Here is a 15,383-nt window from a genome sequence, read left to right on the forward strand (position 1 = left end):
CCATGACAGGGCCACATAGAGACAAACAACCACACACGCTCACACTCACTCCTAAGGACAATTTAGAGTCACCAGTTAACATAACATGCATGTTTTTGGATGGTGGGAGGAAGCCGGAGTACCCGGAGAGAACCCACGCATACACGGGGAGAACATGCAGACTCCACACAGATAGGCCCCAGGTGGGGATCCTCAAAAACATATTAAATGATTTATGTCTTTCTAATTTATGTTGTTTTTAGCAGCATTCGGCTTTAGTAGAAGATTGATGCTGATAGACTGCTCCCGCTGAAATTTCAGCTACTCTTGATGAAAAATTTTGATTTTCTAAAAGATTGTGTGAAGGTGGACATATAAAAAAAAAAAGGGTAGACATCACTTTTCTGTCTGATGTAACTACTACCTAAAAAACTTTAAGGAAACATAACCCTGTCACTTTGTATGGGATTGCTTTGGATATTTAATTTGACTGTCTTGTCTGTTTTCACACAGGAACAGATTTTTGCTCTCACTTTGTCTCCATAAACTCCTTAGGTGAAGCTTTTGTACGGCATTTTTCATATTTAAGGAAAACACTCCCGAGCATCACAGAAACTTAAAAAAAAAACAACAAAGATATACAGTTAACTACAGTTTTAATTGACATTTAGTTTTTATTGAGGTTTCAAAAAGTACACCACAAATTGAACACACCATTACAATATATAGGAGTACTTCACTGAAGAATACAGAATGCCAGAGCAGTGACAATGAAAATATCATGCAGATCGAGGTCTTATAGGCAGTTTCAAAGCAGAATAAACAGCAGCATACGCCTAAGTAATCTAGATAATCTACATCCTCATCTACATTATTGTGGTACACAATGGCCCTTACACCACAAATTACTAATTTATTACGGTAAACAAAACAGCTTTTTTGTTTTTAGAATAGTGCAAAGCTGATCATAGTAAAGCAAAGCAAACCGCAAGCAGGAGATGGAACCAGCGCTGACATTCTCTGAAGTAAACCGCTGCTTAATACTGACTGAAAGCTTTGACATTTACTTCAAAGGAACAAAAGCATTCAATACTATTCAAACACAATCAACAATGCAAGGGAAAATATGTTAATAGTATAAATTTTAAGTTATGTGATAAGAACATTTGTCAGGGCATTATGAGTGAATGATTGTTAAATAGTGAGTGTGTTCATGAGAAATTGTGTAAAGAGTGTGTCAGATGTGGGCTTTTATCATTCAGTGTGAGCTGAATATGTGACTCAGAGCTGAGATAATAATCAGCCGCTGCTTTAGACACTACGAACTCATTGTTACACAAGTGACTCTTTAGGAGCCCTTGGGTAACGCAAGTGATTTAAAAGATGTCTCTTGTTCCAAGAGGACGTCTGAAGGATCAGGAAAAGATCATCAAGACAAGAAAACAGAAAAACATTTTTTAGTGCCTCTACTTCCTCTCCTAGTAATAAGGTTGTACTTATAGAACTGATTCAATTAAAAACATTCTTTGGTCTTAAGTAGTGGACAACTGGGAATGATGAAGCATTGCCACATCCATTTTAAGTCAAAGGCTGGGTACCAGTGGTCTGTCAATAATATGATTTATTGATCTTCATAGCAGATTGTAATTTGATAAGTATTTAGTGATCAAGTCACCTTTTTCCTTATAAGCTAATGGTTCATTTAATTTAAAAGAATATATGACTGCAGCCCAGAATAGAAAGCCGAAAGTGACGAGCTGTGCAGCTGGTGCATTGACTGACTGGTCAATGCAACTATCTTTTGCTTTTTAAACATTCACAATCAGCTCTCCTCTGATTTATTCTTTAAGAAAAATCTGGACATTTTTCTGATTTGATTAGCATTCCAGCTCTGAGTTGAAACAAAGCAAAACTACATAGGCACACATGGTGCAAATAAACACATTTAAAGAAATGTGTGGTGGAAATTATGTAAATTATTGCTTTGGTTGATACAACAGTGGACACAATGTCACATTCAGTGAATAAAATAGAATCAAACAATCATGAATGTGAGCAGGTGAGAAACATTCATAACAGAATCTCTGCATGGGTTGAAAATCAAAGGCAGTAACTTATTCAAACCTGTAAAAAATGCTCCCAAAAAATAATGTTAGAATCTCTTTTGCCCAATAAAGTGTGGGGGGGAAGCAGTTAAGATGAGGAACATTAGATTTTTAGTCTGCAAACTTTTTGGAACAATTCTAAACATGATTTAGCAGGTTTACTGGACTTAAATATGAGCTCATAAGACACAAACTGATGCTGTGATTGCTGAACTTCTCCACATTTGATATTTTGGCAAGGAGAAGTTTCAGGTGTTCATGTCAGGTTGACATAAAAAGTACATTACAATCTATGGCAGTTTGCTAATACAGTCAAAGATTAGAGGTGAAGTGACCCTATTAAGTTTGATTGAATCAGTGCAAGCAACTTTTTTCTTGCAACCAATCATTCAGAATTCTGTATGTGTCTAAATCGTAATATAAAAATTCAGCTCACGTTATAGCAGATCAGCTAACTACCAAAATACTCTGAACCTATGATCAACACAAAAAGATATTTTTGGCTGTGGAAATAAATTTGGTTTATCAAAATAAGCAAATGGTTGATAACTGAGGTGTAACGGCTGTGATACAATCATAATGAATCATTAAAGCAACTATGAGTGGTGACGGTGTGGTGCGGCCTCCTCATGCACAGCTACAATCGCTATGGTCGTCTCTGATGCTGGTGGTCTGACGCTGTAGTAAGGGTGTAGAGGCAGTGTGTGTGTGTGTGTGTGTCTATGTACTTGTTTTCTTCAGTTGTGGGGACATAAATCTGTTTACACTATCACATCGTGAGGACTTGACCTCCCTCTGGCAACAAAGAAAAAGAGTCCCTATAATGTAAGTCTAGATTTTATGTTGAAGAGTTGGTTTAAGACTGGGGTAAGGTTAGGCTCAGGATTAATGTTCTGTGTGTCTGAATGCACAGTGAGCTGTTGGCAGTGACGTGATATGATGTTAGCTGTGAGGGGGGGGCAGAGAAGGACAAGAGCTTCCTCTGGTATGTCCAACAGCTTGAGTGATATTTTTCTGTTTTTTCTATTTTCATTGCTGAACACCCAGTGAAGATCTCTGTGGGAACATGAAAGGTTCAATGATGGTGGTGAGTTTAGAGGTTGACCAGATGGAGGTCAGAGGCGGAGAAGTGGGGGCACAGAGCCATGTCCGGGTTCTTCAGCTGTCGCAGGATCCTCCTGTGGAATTTGGAGCGGACCCGGTTGAACTCCATGATGTCGTTAGGATCTTCCTCAATCCAGAAACGGTGAAACTCCTGCATCAGGTAACCTACCACAGAGAGAAAGTTATGTTACTCTGATGCATGGTCTGATCAGCTGTTATGCTTTTGCTTTTGTTTGCTCTGTAATTGAGAAGAACTGAAAAGGTGATTCTAATTTTGAACATTTGTTTCAAGGGTTCATTATGTGAGGTACTTTGATTGCAAAGGAAATTCCCTCAAAAAACCAAACCCAAACTCATGGGTCCAAATTCCTGGACCTCTGGTCCACCCCTGGTTATGCTGTCTGTTCACTGGCTGTGCTCACTGCTGTTTAATATACATATCAGACTGAAAAATAAGGTCAAGTTTTAAACATGAATTTAAATTTATTGCTGGATTTATTATAAACATGAACCAATATTATATTTAGGTATTCAAAATTGTCGTAGTTTACTGAAGGACACTTGTACACTTGCATATCTTAACACTGGAATATGGTAAAAATTAACATGATTTTGATGTCATGGGATGTGATACTGATGAGTCAAAACGGGTACCAACAAAAAATTACATTTGATTCTGATTTTGCTGGAAAACTGAATTGAAAAAGAATGTTTTGTATGTGCTGTGTATCCATCAACTCTGCTCACAGAAAGTCTGCTGGAAGTGCAGCAGGCTGGGCATCTCTGGGGCCACGTTGTACATGTGGGTCTTCAGAGCTCCGCTCACCAACAGAGAGTAGGCCAGGTCTGTGATGTTGATGCCCACAATGGCAAAAGAATAGCTGAAGGGGAGAGATAAAAATATGGAAGCAATTTAAGATGAAGTTCGGTTTATTTTGAGGCTTATGTCGGCCTTTAATTATCACTATTTCACATTAGTATCTGCACTTACAGGGCCAGCTGAAGGATTTTGTGACATTAAGCAGCAAACTTATATAAGACAAGAAACTCTTGCTAAGTTTGTTTATGTAGGCCACATCCTGTACATTTGAACACACTCATGCATAAGCTACTCTGTATTAAGGCCAACATTGACACAGCTACAGCAGCAACAGCAGTTTATTCCTCCATAGACACACACATGACCAAATTAAGCAGATCCACGGACTCTTACCCGATAGCTTTGTCAAGGTTCTTCTGTTCCCAGTCAGGCTTGTTTACTTCACTGTTAAGAACACACACGAGTCATATACTGTCTCCATGTAAAGCAACACTGACCACCACAGTGTAGTTAAAAACAAAACCTATTCAGAACATTTGAGATGCTGGCTCAGAAATGTCAGCCTTTTGATTCCAGGAGTGAGTGTGAGCATTGAGAGCCCAAATACTGTGTCACAGAGGTTATAAACTGGAGTCAGGCCTTTGTTTAGAACTAACAAATCTGATATTTTATTCTTGGTGATAAAGTGATGCTGAATCAGTCAAGTAAATGTCATATTTTGAGCCTTTGATGGCTTTGGTAACTCAACATATTTTTCATCAATGTCAAAAGTCCCAAGACTATTTGTTTCTAGATAGATAGAACTCTTCAAAGACTGTTCACAAACAGAAATTTTGATTTCTAACAATGCAATATTTTCCAACAGTGCAGTCTTTATTAGTTACTGAGGTATGTCCCTCTGTGCTTACATACAGTAGTGCATACAGTAGTTACATACTGCTTAGTGCAGGTATAAATGCATAAAACCAAAGAGAGAAAGCTATGAATGTCACAGTGAATACAGCAAATGAATGAAAGTGAAGTACCTTGACGGCCTGTGTGTGCTCCTACAGTGCATGACACAGACAGAAAGAGAGGGAATGGGCAGAAATGGAGGTGGAGGAGGGAAAAATAAGAAGAATCTTCATTTCAGAAATGAGACAGCTCACTGGGATGATGACAGTAGAAACAGCAGCATTCAGAAAAAGATGAAGCAGTGAATGACATCAAAGCTGAAAGAATGAATATAATCAAGCAGAGAGTGGTGAAAGCAGAGTTATGGATGATTATGTGCATTTTAAAAGTAGAGGGGATGCACCGAGTCTATGGTAGATTTCGTAGCTGCTTAGACTGGCTGTTGTTTTGGCCATATGATAAGGAATATTACCAAGACAGGTAGCATACAATCTCTTTATAATAGGGGGACAAAAAAAAAAAAAAAACAATGAGCTGAAAGAGGCTAAAAAGCTCTATCTGAGGTGAACTGCAGTGTTGGTTTTATCACACACAAAAGAGGAAAAATAATTCTTATTATGATAACACATTATTTTATCTGGTTGGCATACATTTAAAGCAAAACTTGGTAATCATTAGAAGAATGTAGAATTAGGCTTGTATACGTGACACTAGAAAAACATTGTGTTTATTCTGCGAAAACTGGACTTAAAATGCATCTAAACAGTTTGTTAGTTTGACCAGGATCAAAAGCTGGACCAACACACCCAGATAATGCAGCTGGTGGGCGTCATATGAATTAAGCATGTACATGCTGAACTAGACTGAAATGAGAATAACCATTCCACAAATTCAAGTTTTCTTATCTAAATTTTAGGCTATACATTTTGAAGTAAAGACTTAATTTACCAAAGAGACATAAAATCATTCTTTATCATGACATAACTCATCACAAAATCTAAGTTGAAATATTAGATAAAGTTTTTTGCTTGATTCTGGACTTTTACACATTACAGATCTTTATCTGCAGATGTATCTGGAAAATGTACTATAATGTATTGACATTAGTTCCTCTTGCCACTGTCTTTAAAGTGTGTGTTTTTCATTAGGTGGTCTCATCAGAGGTAAAACACATATGTGGTCATTTTCCGGTTAACCTAAACATCAAGTAAGTAGAATTTCCCCTGTAATGTCAATGTAAGGACAGTTTCTCTTCATAAGAAAGGACTAAAGTTCTTATTGAATATAAAGACAGAAGTCTTGCTGTTTTTCTGGGTTTTAGTGGTAGTGTGGTGTAATGAGTGTTGTGATTTGATGAAATGGATGGATCAGAGCCAGGAAGAAAACCTGAGACTTGTAACGACTGGCACCCTGAAAGATGATAACGCTATTGGTAGCAGCATTGCACTTGAGAAGTTTTTCTGTTTATTGTACTTCAATCTCCCTTCAATAAATTTTACTGGTCTTATAGTCTACAAAATAGTGATGCATAAAGACATTTACTTATCAGATCTAAAGTGAACACAGTGATCAACCAGGAAACACTTTGTATATTCCCTAAATGTGGATGTGCAAAGGTGACATGAACATACTTGTGCTTTGGTTGCAGGGAGTCCTGAAGCATCTGCAGAGCTGAAGCCTTGTCATGTTCTGCAAAGTACCTGCAGAAAGATCAGAAAGGGGAAAAGATCCAGCTAACATGTTTATTTGCAGATTTTACTAGCCCCTCTCTAAAAAGAGGCTCCACGATGGTGTAGTGGTTAGCACTGTTGCCTCACAGCGAGGTTCAAATCCCAGCTGGGGATTTCTGAGTTTCTGAATTTCTGGAGTTTGCATGTGGATGCATGACTTATTCCCACTGTCCTAACATGCATGTGTTGGGATATTGGTGACCAAATTGTCACCAATTGAGAATCACAAATGAGTGTGAGTTGTGTGGCCCTGGGACTGGTAACCTGTCCAGGGTGTACCCCACCCAATGGCAGCTGGAATAGGCTCTGTGTGTTTCAATGCACTGTAAGAGTTGTGTGTTTGTATGTTATGTCTGTATCTGATCAAAGTGTGTGGTTTTTGGGCTTTGATCATAAAAGTTTTCCAGACTAAGAGCTTACAACAGGTTGTGCAGGCCTAACAGGCCCATGCCTCTGAAATCAGTCTTGGGATCGCTGCCTTGGAAACCGATCTCACACCACTGTTTAGAGATACGGCCGGTGAGAGGTGTGTCAGGACGAAGCTCCTTCCATAGCTACAACACACAAACACACACCACAGTTCACTGACTGAACGTATTCCATGTGTTGATAAGAGATAAGAACCTTACAGTTATACAGTATATTCTGTCTATACAGTAAATACAGATAAGCAAAGCTCAAATCTGAAGACAAACAGTTTAATATTTTGTCATAAGTGATCTATAGTAAGCGTTGACTAATAAGGGTAATTAGGGAGAGACAGCTTAAAAGACAAAGGCAGCTAAAGTGTTAACTTTTCATTTAAGGTTTTAACTTACAGATATATGTATATAACAGTATCTTATAGTTAAGGTCAAAGTTAAGTGGAAGCTAACTGTCCCTTTAAGACACAACAAAATGAAAAGGATTGTTCTTGTAGAATTTTCCTCTGCTTCCAGCAGCTACAGACAGCTGCACACCTTCATCAGCATGTCCTCATGCTCAGGGTTGTCACAGTCGTAGGGTTCCCTGCGCAGCTTCTCCACCTCTGCCACCAGACTCCTGTAGCCCACAATCTGCAGCAGGCTGGCCTGCAGAGAGATGCCTAGCCTGGGAACACACAAGGGAGAGGAAGTGCTGTTTGTTTGAGGAAACTCAAGTCTATTAATGAAATAAACTGTCCTATAAAAGTTAGTGAGGGAGATTATATGGGATAATCTTGCTTTACTAACTTCATTTATCACAACGACCTAACAGAAATGTTGAAGAAGCAAAAAATTAGTATATGTGTAATAGTGTTGCATCTCACTGTGGGTTGGTGTCAGGATTAATCTTCTTCAAGACCATTATGTCGTCAATGGTCTTCTCCACTTTGTCAGGATGGACACTGAGGGCCGATTGCAGCAGCTGGAGTGGACAAGAGGAGAAAGGGAAGAATAAAGCAGCGACATATGTACAGAGACTGCAGCTCAACACACATGGAATATGTTAAATGTCATGTATGTCTAACATTATGCTGGATTTTAAGACCAGTACCTCATTCTTGGAGTAACGCAGAGACGACTCTAAAAGAAAACAGTTGAAAAGTGTGAGACTACATACAGTAGCATATGAAGCAGCGCAAGTAGTATGGAACGATCTGGGTGCAAATATGTTTAATAAATAGATATAAATATTTGGACAATAAGCATAAAATACTTTTTACTAACATATCAACATCATACAATATATACAAAAAAAAAGTTTAATAGAACTGTCAGGCAATGTGCAGCTTACCTATCTTAAGGGTCCTGCGAGCTCCATGTTTGTTGTTGTAGCAGATTCGCTGCAGCTCGCAGCGTCCCGTGAACTTCCTGGCCACGAACTTCAAGCCCCGCCACAGACATTTGCAGTAGAGGAACACAAAGAACTGGGTCACCACTCTGGAGAGGAGAAGACGGGGGTATAAACAGGCAGATGTTATGTTTGTTTGATTGCATGAAAAAACAACTTTTGTTGTGTTTCCTTTTTTAGAGAGGCAATTCATACTCGTGACATCTTGTCCATGATGTTGCTGTCGTCCTCTGGTCTGAATTTGGAGGTTTTGAATTAAAAGCTATAACAACTAGTCAACTAAGAGAAAATGAATTAACAACTCATTATAATGATTGATTACTCAGAGTCCCTAAACATTTAATGCTCCTAAAGTCCAAATTATTTTCTTCCCTTGGTCTGATATGGAGGCAAGTGAACCTAGCTTAATTTAGAAACCAGTCAATTAAAATAACCATGAAATGCAGCCTCATTTTTCCCTCGTGTTTGCATCCATTGTAAATTATTGCTTCTTTTTTTTATCTTTAGCTTTGCATCTGAATATATTGGAAGCTTTACAAAAAAAAGCAATCAAACATAGTTGTATAATTAACTAACTTTGTAAAGCAAAAATCTGTAAAAACATATATATATAATTCTTATGAATATAGATATAAGAACATGGATCTAGATATTGCAGTGAACAAAGGAGAAATTATACTGAATGAAAAGAGAGCAGCAGAGAGATATTTTAATGGTAAAATCAGAGCATTGTGCTTCACATCTGCTATAGCAGGGCAGTCTTGCAGATCAAAGTGTTCTATTTTTGAGGCAGGTGCTGAGAAGGAAAATGGAGATGTCTTGGGAAATCCATTGTGATCCATTAAGAAACTGTATAGGTTAAACGATCCCCAGCCTTCACCTGCTTCACTCAGCAGTGGAAGCTGAAGATGTTCTTTTATTTTTGCAATGCTCTTTTCAATCTCTAATCACAGTTTGACAGCAAACCAAGAAAACACACCTGCATTCTAAATAACCTAGAAAACCTCCCACTGTGAGCCACACAAGCAGTTTACAACCGTGCAGAAAAAATCCTTGTGATGGCGAAGGATCACAGTAATATCATCGTCTGTGTCAAGGAAAAAAGGGAAAGTGCAGTCCAGAGGGATTAATCCCGTTTCTAAGCCTGTGGATGAGAGCAGCATATTAAACAGCTGACATACTCTGTCTTTTTTTCACCTTCAAGGAAGTGAGCACTAAGCAAAAAGGGATGGTGAAAGAATCCTGTGATGATAACACAAACCGTCACAGGTTTGAGCACAGATCCAGCCACCTGCTACTTCTTTTTAAAGGGTCACCTTATTGAGTTTTACACATAAAGGTCAGTTTGCCAGTCATAGGGTGAGCTACTCAACCTGTTAAAACATGCATATATATTTACACAGCTCTGTAAATATATAACAAATCCTTTTGCCATAAACTTGAGGGTAAGATGTTTCTAATATCATCTAATACTTTCCTGTTTCTGCCTGATCTACTCATAAAAATCTCTGTGACTGTGACCCAACAATCCAGCTTTAAAAAGAGATGGCATGATCAAAAGGCTGATGAGCTCATCGGGCAGTGTTTCATTCCCCATAACATTTAAGCACCACTAGCAACACTGAGCACTTTGGAGCTTTCTGAAGCCTGCTGTTTGCTCTCAGGGTCCTTACAGACTACGTTCTACCTGGTGGAGGCTTCGTTTAAATTGACCTGCTCAGAATGGCACTACAAAAGAACACAAAGCACACACTGCTATATTTACATTATTTCCTTTTTTGAAATAATCTTTTACTTCTATCCCTTTGTGTTCTTATGCAGGTGTAGATTATACATCCTGGATGCCTTTTGGATGTTGTCTTTGTGATGTGTACAAGTGCAATGTTGTTGGTTCGGATGATGGTGAAATAAGCAGAACCCAGCAGGGGGACACTTGTCATTGTTAGGACAAAAATACATTCTTTTTACAATGTTACTGTCACCTTAAAGGACGCCATTTTCAGTCTTCTCATGCAGTTGCAATCACTATCTCTAGAGATTGCGTATTCTTTTAATGTTATTATAGATCATTGCCGCCTTCAAAAACAAACAACACATGAGGTCATTTTTAAGTCCTGTCATGTCTGTCATGTTCTGTGTTTTCTTTGCCTCAGTTTCTTCTGCCCCGTCATCAGCTTGACTCATGTCACCTGTGTTTCTCCCCTCAGCTGCATTCAATCACTAATCACTTTCCTCAGTATTTAGTCTCCCAGTTTGTAGTATTACTAGTATGTAGTATGTTCCTTTGCCAGATCCTCAATGTCCCTCATGCTAAGACATCGTCACCTAAGCCGTTTCAGGTTTGTCATTGTTGTCTTGTCCATGTCAGGTTTTCACAGTCAGGTTTTGTTTTGTCAAGTTTTGTTTTTTCAGATTTAGTTTAGATTTTTGTATTTCGGCTCAGACACGCCTTTAGTTACAGCTTTGTTTGGAATGAATCAAGTTTTCTTTCGAATTTCTGCATTCGGGTCCTCTTTCAGCACCACGCCTCACAGCCTGTGTGACAAGTCCACCCTTAATGCTTCCAAGTACTGCTCATGAAACACACTCGCATAATTGGCATTATCAAGTGTGAGCACCTCTATAAAAGCAGATGTTTGGTCAATTTGTTGGTCTGGAGCATTCAGCAGTGTGTTAACACAATGACAAGAGGAAAGACATCAGGAACTGGACTTCTTGGATCTTGAAGACGTTTCACCTCTCATCTGAAAGACTTCTTCAGTTCTGAACTAGATAGTGGGGAGTATCATCTTATAAATGGAGAGGGTTGTTACAGTCACATGTGTCACTGAACCCCCTGACCAATGTGCATTTTGTAAGTCATCATCACCTCTGAATTGTCTACCTGCCTTAAAGGGTGAGCTTTGGTCACAGGATCCAAGGTGTGAAGGATTGTGAAACTGCCTGGGGAGAAGAGACAATGTTGCATTGAAGGTGATACCTGAGACCAACTCTTCTGTTCAAAGATGTTTTTTCCAGTTTAAGATAGATGGTTTCCTTGACTCCTCTCAAACCATCTATCTTCTCTATTCAGATTGTGTACATTACTGTCCTCAAAAGAGTGTCCCTTTTTCTTTGAGATGTATGTGCACTACTGAGTTTTGACCCAAAAAGGTGGCTCTCCCATGTTATGCTATGTGTTTGTGGAGCTGTTGTTTGGTCTCTCCTATATAGAGGTCCGCCCACTCCTCTCTGCACTGTATACATGACACCGGTCAGTTTTTGTCTGGGTGTTTGATCCTTTGGGTGACCAATTTCTGTCCGAGGGTGTTTTTGGGTTTGAAGTACACTGGGATGTCATGTTTAGAAAAGATAGAGAAGTTTCTTTGAAACTCCTGCCACATATGGAACTACAATATGTTTGTGCTTGTTCTTCTTAGCTTCTCTACTAGTGTGATTTTAGTCCAATTGGTTATAAGGCCATTTTCAAACTGTTTGGAATCCATCATTCTACAGAGAGAAAGATTAAGTGAGAAAATATTCAAGACAGCTGTCAGTCTTCCCAGGAGTGCACATCCCAGCAAGTTCACCCCAAGCTCAGATTGTGCAATGCTCAGAGAAACTGCAAAAAAAAACAAGAGCTACATCTCAGGCTCTACAGGCCTCAGTCACCATGTTAAAGTGAATGACAGTACACTTAGAAAAAAACTGAACAAGTATGGCTTGTTTGGAGGGGTTGCAGGAGAAAGCCTCTTCTCTCTAAAAAGAAAAAGGCAGCACATCTCAGGTTTGTAAAGTTACATCTGAACAAACCACAAGACTTCTGGATCAATGTCCTCTGGACAGATGAGACCAAAGTGGAGATGTTTGGTCATAATGCACAGCAGCACGTTTGGAGAAAACCAAACACAGCACACCTCATACCAATTGCCAAGCATGGTGGTGGAGGGCTGATGATTTCGTCTTGTTTTACAGCCACAAGACTTGGACACCTTGCAGTCATTGAGTCCACCATGAACTCCTCTGTATACCAAAGTATTATAGAGTCAAATATGAGACCATCTGTCTGACAGCTTGGCTGAACCTGACTGAAATGCTGTGGTGGGACCTTAACAGTGCTGTGCAGCAACAAATGCTGAAAACATCAATAACCTAAAGCAATGTTGTAAACAAGAGTGAGCCAGAATTCCTCAACAACAATGTAAGATCCTGACAACATTAGAACATACAGCAGATGATTACTGCTGCTGAACGTGGTTGTGGACTTAGTTTTTACACACTGCTTCTGGCATAGTTTTCTTTTCTTTTTTTTTTTTTTTTTTTAAAAGTACAAAAAAAACAACAGTGTAACCTGTCATGTGTTGTTCATATGAGGCTTTATTCGACTAATATTAAGTCCTAGCAGAACCAGATGATAATTCATTAAGTCCTGATACATAAACATAGAAATGAAAGGGGTTTAATTTCTTTTTCACATGATGTGGTATTTGTGTATGTTTTGGAAAATCTGTCATTTGCTTTTTTTAAACTGTATTTGTATCAGGGCGATTGCAATGTAAGCTCGTCCTCTTTAACCTATTCCTAACATAATAAAGGAACTAAATATTATTGTTATCATCATGTCTGTGTTCTTGAAGCTTGACCTATTAAAGGTTAAGAACGCTAAATATTTTAAGACCATAAAAAGATAAGTAAAATATCATCTGAGGTTTTTTTTTTTTTTTTTTTTTTTGAGAGAGATACCAAAGGGGGAATGATGAATTTGAAGGGGTTTATTGTAAAGGTGGTCTTTTAAACAACTATGAATAAAAAAAAAAAGAATATTTGGAGACAAATGTATTACTGATGATTGTTAATCATGTTAAAACATGCAGATGTTTCTGATTGGAAATACTGCTGTTGGTGTAGATAAAGTACTTAATCATTTAAGGCCATAATAGATGTCAGGTCAGCTGTTACACTGTGAACCTTCCATACATCTGGTTGAGTTTGCGACACAGAAGTTGGCTTCTGAGTCACAGTTGAGAAAAGGGCCATTTAACTGCTTTTTTTTGTCATACTGAGGATCTGAAACCAGGTCCAGCTGAAATACATTGCTTATGAGGGTCAAATCTGGACCGAATTATCCTGGACCGAACATAGAAAATGCTCTTAAAGCACAGTCTGATCTTAGTTTGCAGACGTCTTCATAACTCCATGTCAGCTGCTCCTTCTTTTTAATGATTTTTTTAAAAAATAATTTAAGTAATTATCTGGAAATAATCTCAATATTTCTGAATTGATTAGTTATTTGGTTGATTTTCTTTTACGGTTCTTCTTTCCTCAGTTTGTGTCATCTTTCCTACTTTCTCCGGAGCATTAGTATTGCCTTTGTTGTGTTGTGATTTCATCTTTTCACTTTTACATGTGCTGCATCTATAAGGACATTGATATGTAAATCATTTAAACAAGGTGTATAACTTTTCCCTTTTTTTTTTCTCAGTAACCCCAATCAATCCATTAAAATAACCCAGTTAAAGTCTTATTTGTGTCATTTTTATTTTTGACATAAGTATTTTTACTTTCAATTATAGGATAGATAATCACGTTGCAATCATACCAATAATCCTCTGTGTTTCACAGTTAAATAGGCTTCACATGTTTGCAACAAGAGATGGAGCAGAGCTATGAATAGAAACACCTCTGGAGAGCTTTCGGTTTGCACGTGTTCTTATTGAGAGGCCTCATAACTGAGCGACTCAAACCATTTCACCCGCCAACATCCACTTACTGTCCACACAACAACCTAATCGATCAGGAAGAGCTTAAATGGGAGAGCTGGGAATTCTTGTAGATAAATAAAGCGAGACAGGCTTGAAAAGAGGGGGAGTTGTGTGTAAATTTACAATGAATTCCTTCACGGTTTTTTATTTTTTTTTTATTTTTATGGAAGCTCTGCCTCCATCTTTACAACGGAGACTGACGTTACCTGAGGAAGTGCTTCATCCTGGCCGCTGTCTGCCCTCAGGTGTGTCCGGTGCTGGTTTGGTTGGGTGACGGCCTGAGGACAGAGTAGACGTCAGTGTTTCTGCGGAGCTGTCCGCGGTGCTGACGGATCAACCTGCATGTAAATGCTCGGCTTCCCGCTGCAAGGAGGCTGACTCCTCGCTATGTGCAGCGTCTCTGTTTGGCCTTAGAATTGGTTCGATGAAACATTAACACCCAAACAAACATTTTCATTAACCTTACAGACGCTTGATTCACCTTTCAGGGAGACATAATCCTGTAAAAACCCTGTGATTATTGCCCGGTCCTTCTCCAGTCTGATTAGCAAACCAAAGCATAAACGCTGTGTGAATAATCCGTAGCAGCAGACAATGCGTGTGATCTAACATCGGATGCACAAGGTTTACATGCAAGAAAAAAAACACTAAACATTCTTTCTTACCGCTTTCAGAAAGCAAGAGGCGATGCAGATAGGATGCAATGAGGCTGCAGCGTTTTGTTACTCGGCTTCAGTCGTTTGCTTCTCCTCCATGATGACACCAACTGACTGAGGCTCAGGTCTAAAAGCTACAGCGCATTAATGCAGTGCAGAAGAGTGGGCTCAGACGTTCACCAGGACAGTTTTTTTTCACCAGTTCAAATATCTATTTCACATTTTCTTCAGACAAAAGTGTAAAGAGGTTTATTCAGCATTTAAGTTCTTCAATAACACTTCATAATCTAAAGACACAGCTCGACAAAAGCATGTATTTTAGGGATTTTGTTGACCCTATCTACTACAAAATGACAGATGAGTCGTAGTTTCTTGTTGCTCCTTGGTAAAACAGAGGGATTTACGGATTTATTTTTTAAAAATCTTTATTTAACTTCATCAACTCACCTTTGGCCACTTGATGGCAGTGCAACAAGCTGTTAGCACAGCTCACATCATATTTCTGTTTTATCTTGATAGGGAGATCATGTTACCAAACATGC

At 38.7% G+C, this 15,383-nt stretch overlaps 1 protein-coding gene across 1 annotated transcript; it reads right to left on the reverse strand.

Moving 5' to 3' along the window:
- Nucleotides 1-647: 647 nt before the first annotated feature.
- On the reverse strand, nt 648-14,983 carry elmod1 (ELMO/CED-12 domain containing 1). Its single transcript, XM_072375472.1, has 11 exons — nt 14,851-14,983; nt 14,392-14,463; nt 8,388-8,533; nt 8,148-8,176; nt 7,921-8,018; nt 7,592-7,721; nt 7,053-7,186; nt 6,534-6,602; nt 4,402-4,452; nt 3,936-4,069; nt 648-3,353 (listed from the first exon to the last, which is right to left on the reverse strand). Exons 2-11 carry the CDS (start codon nt 14,406-14,408, stop codon nt 3,178-3,180), a joined length of 984 nt encoding a protein of 327 aa, XP_072231573.1. The 5' UTR covers nt 14,409-14,463; nt 14,851-14,983; the 3' UTR covers nt 648-3,177.
- Between the last annotated feature and the right edge of the window lie 400 nt (nt 14,984-15,383).

This window comes from Leuresthes tenuis, unplaced genomic scaffold (assembly GCF_036924035.1).
Source record: "Leuresthes tenuis unplaced genomic scaffold, fLeuTen1.0.hap1 SCAF_21, whole genome shotgun sequence".
Taxonomy (NCBI): Eukaryota; Metazoa; Chordata; class Actinopteri; order Atheriniformes; family Atherinopsidae; genus Leuresthes; species Leuresthes tenuis.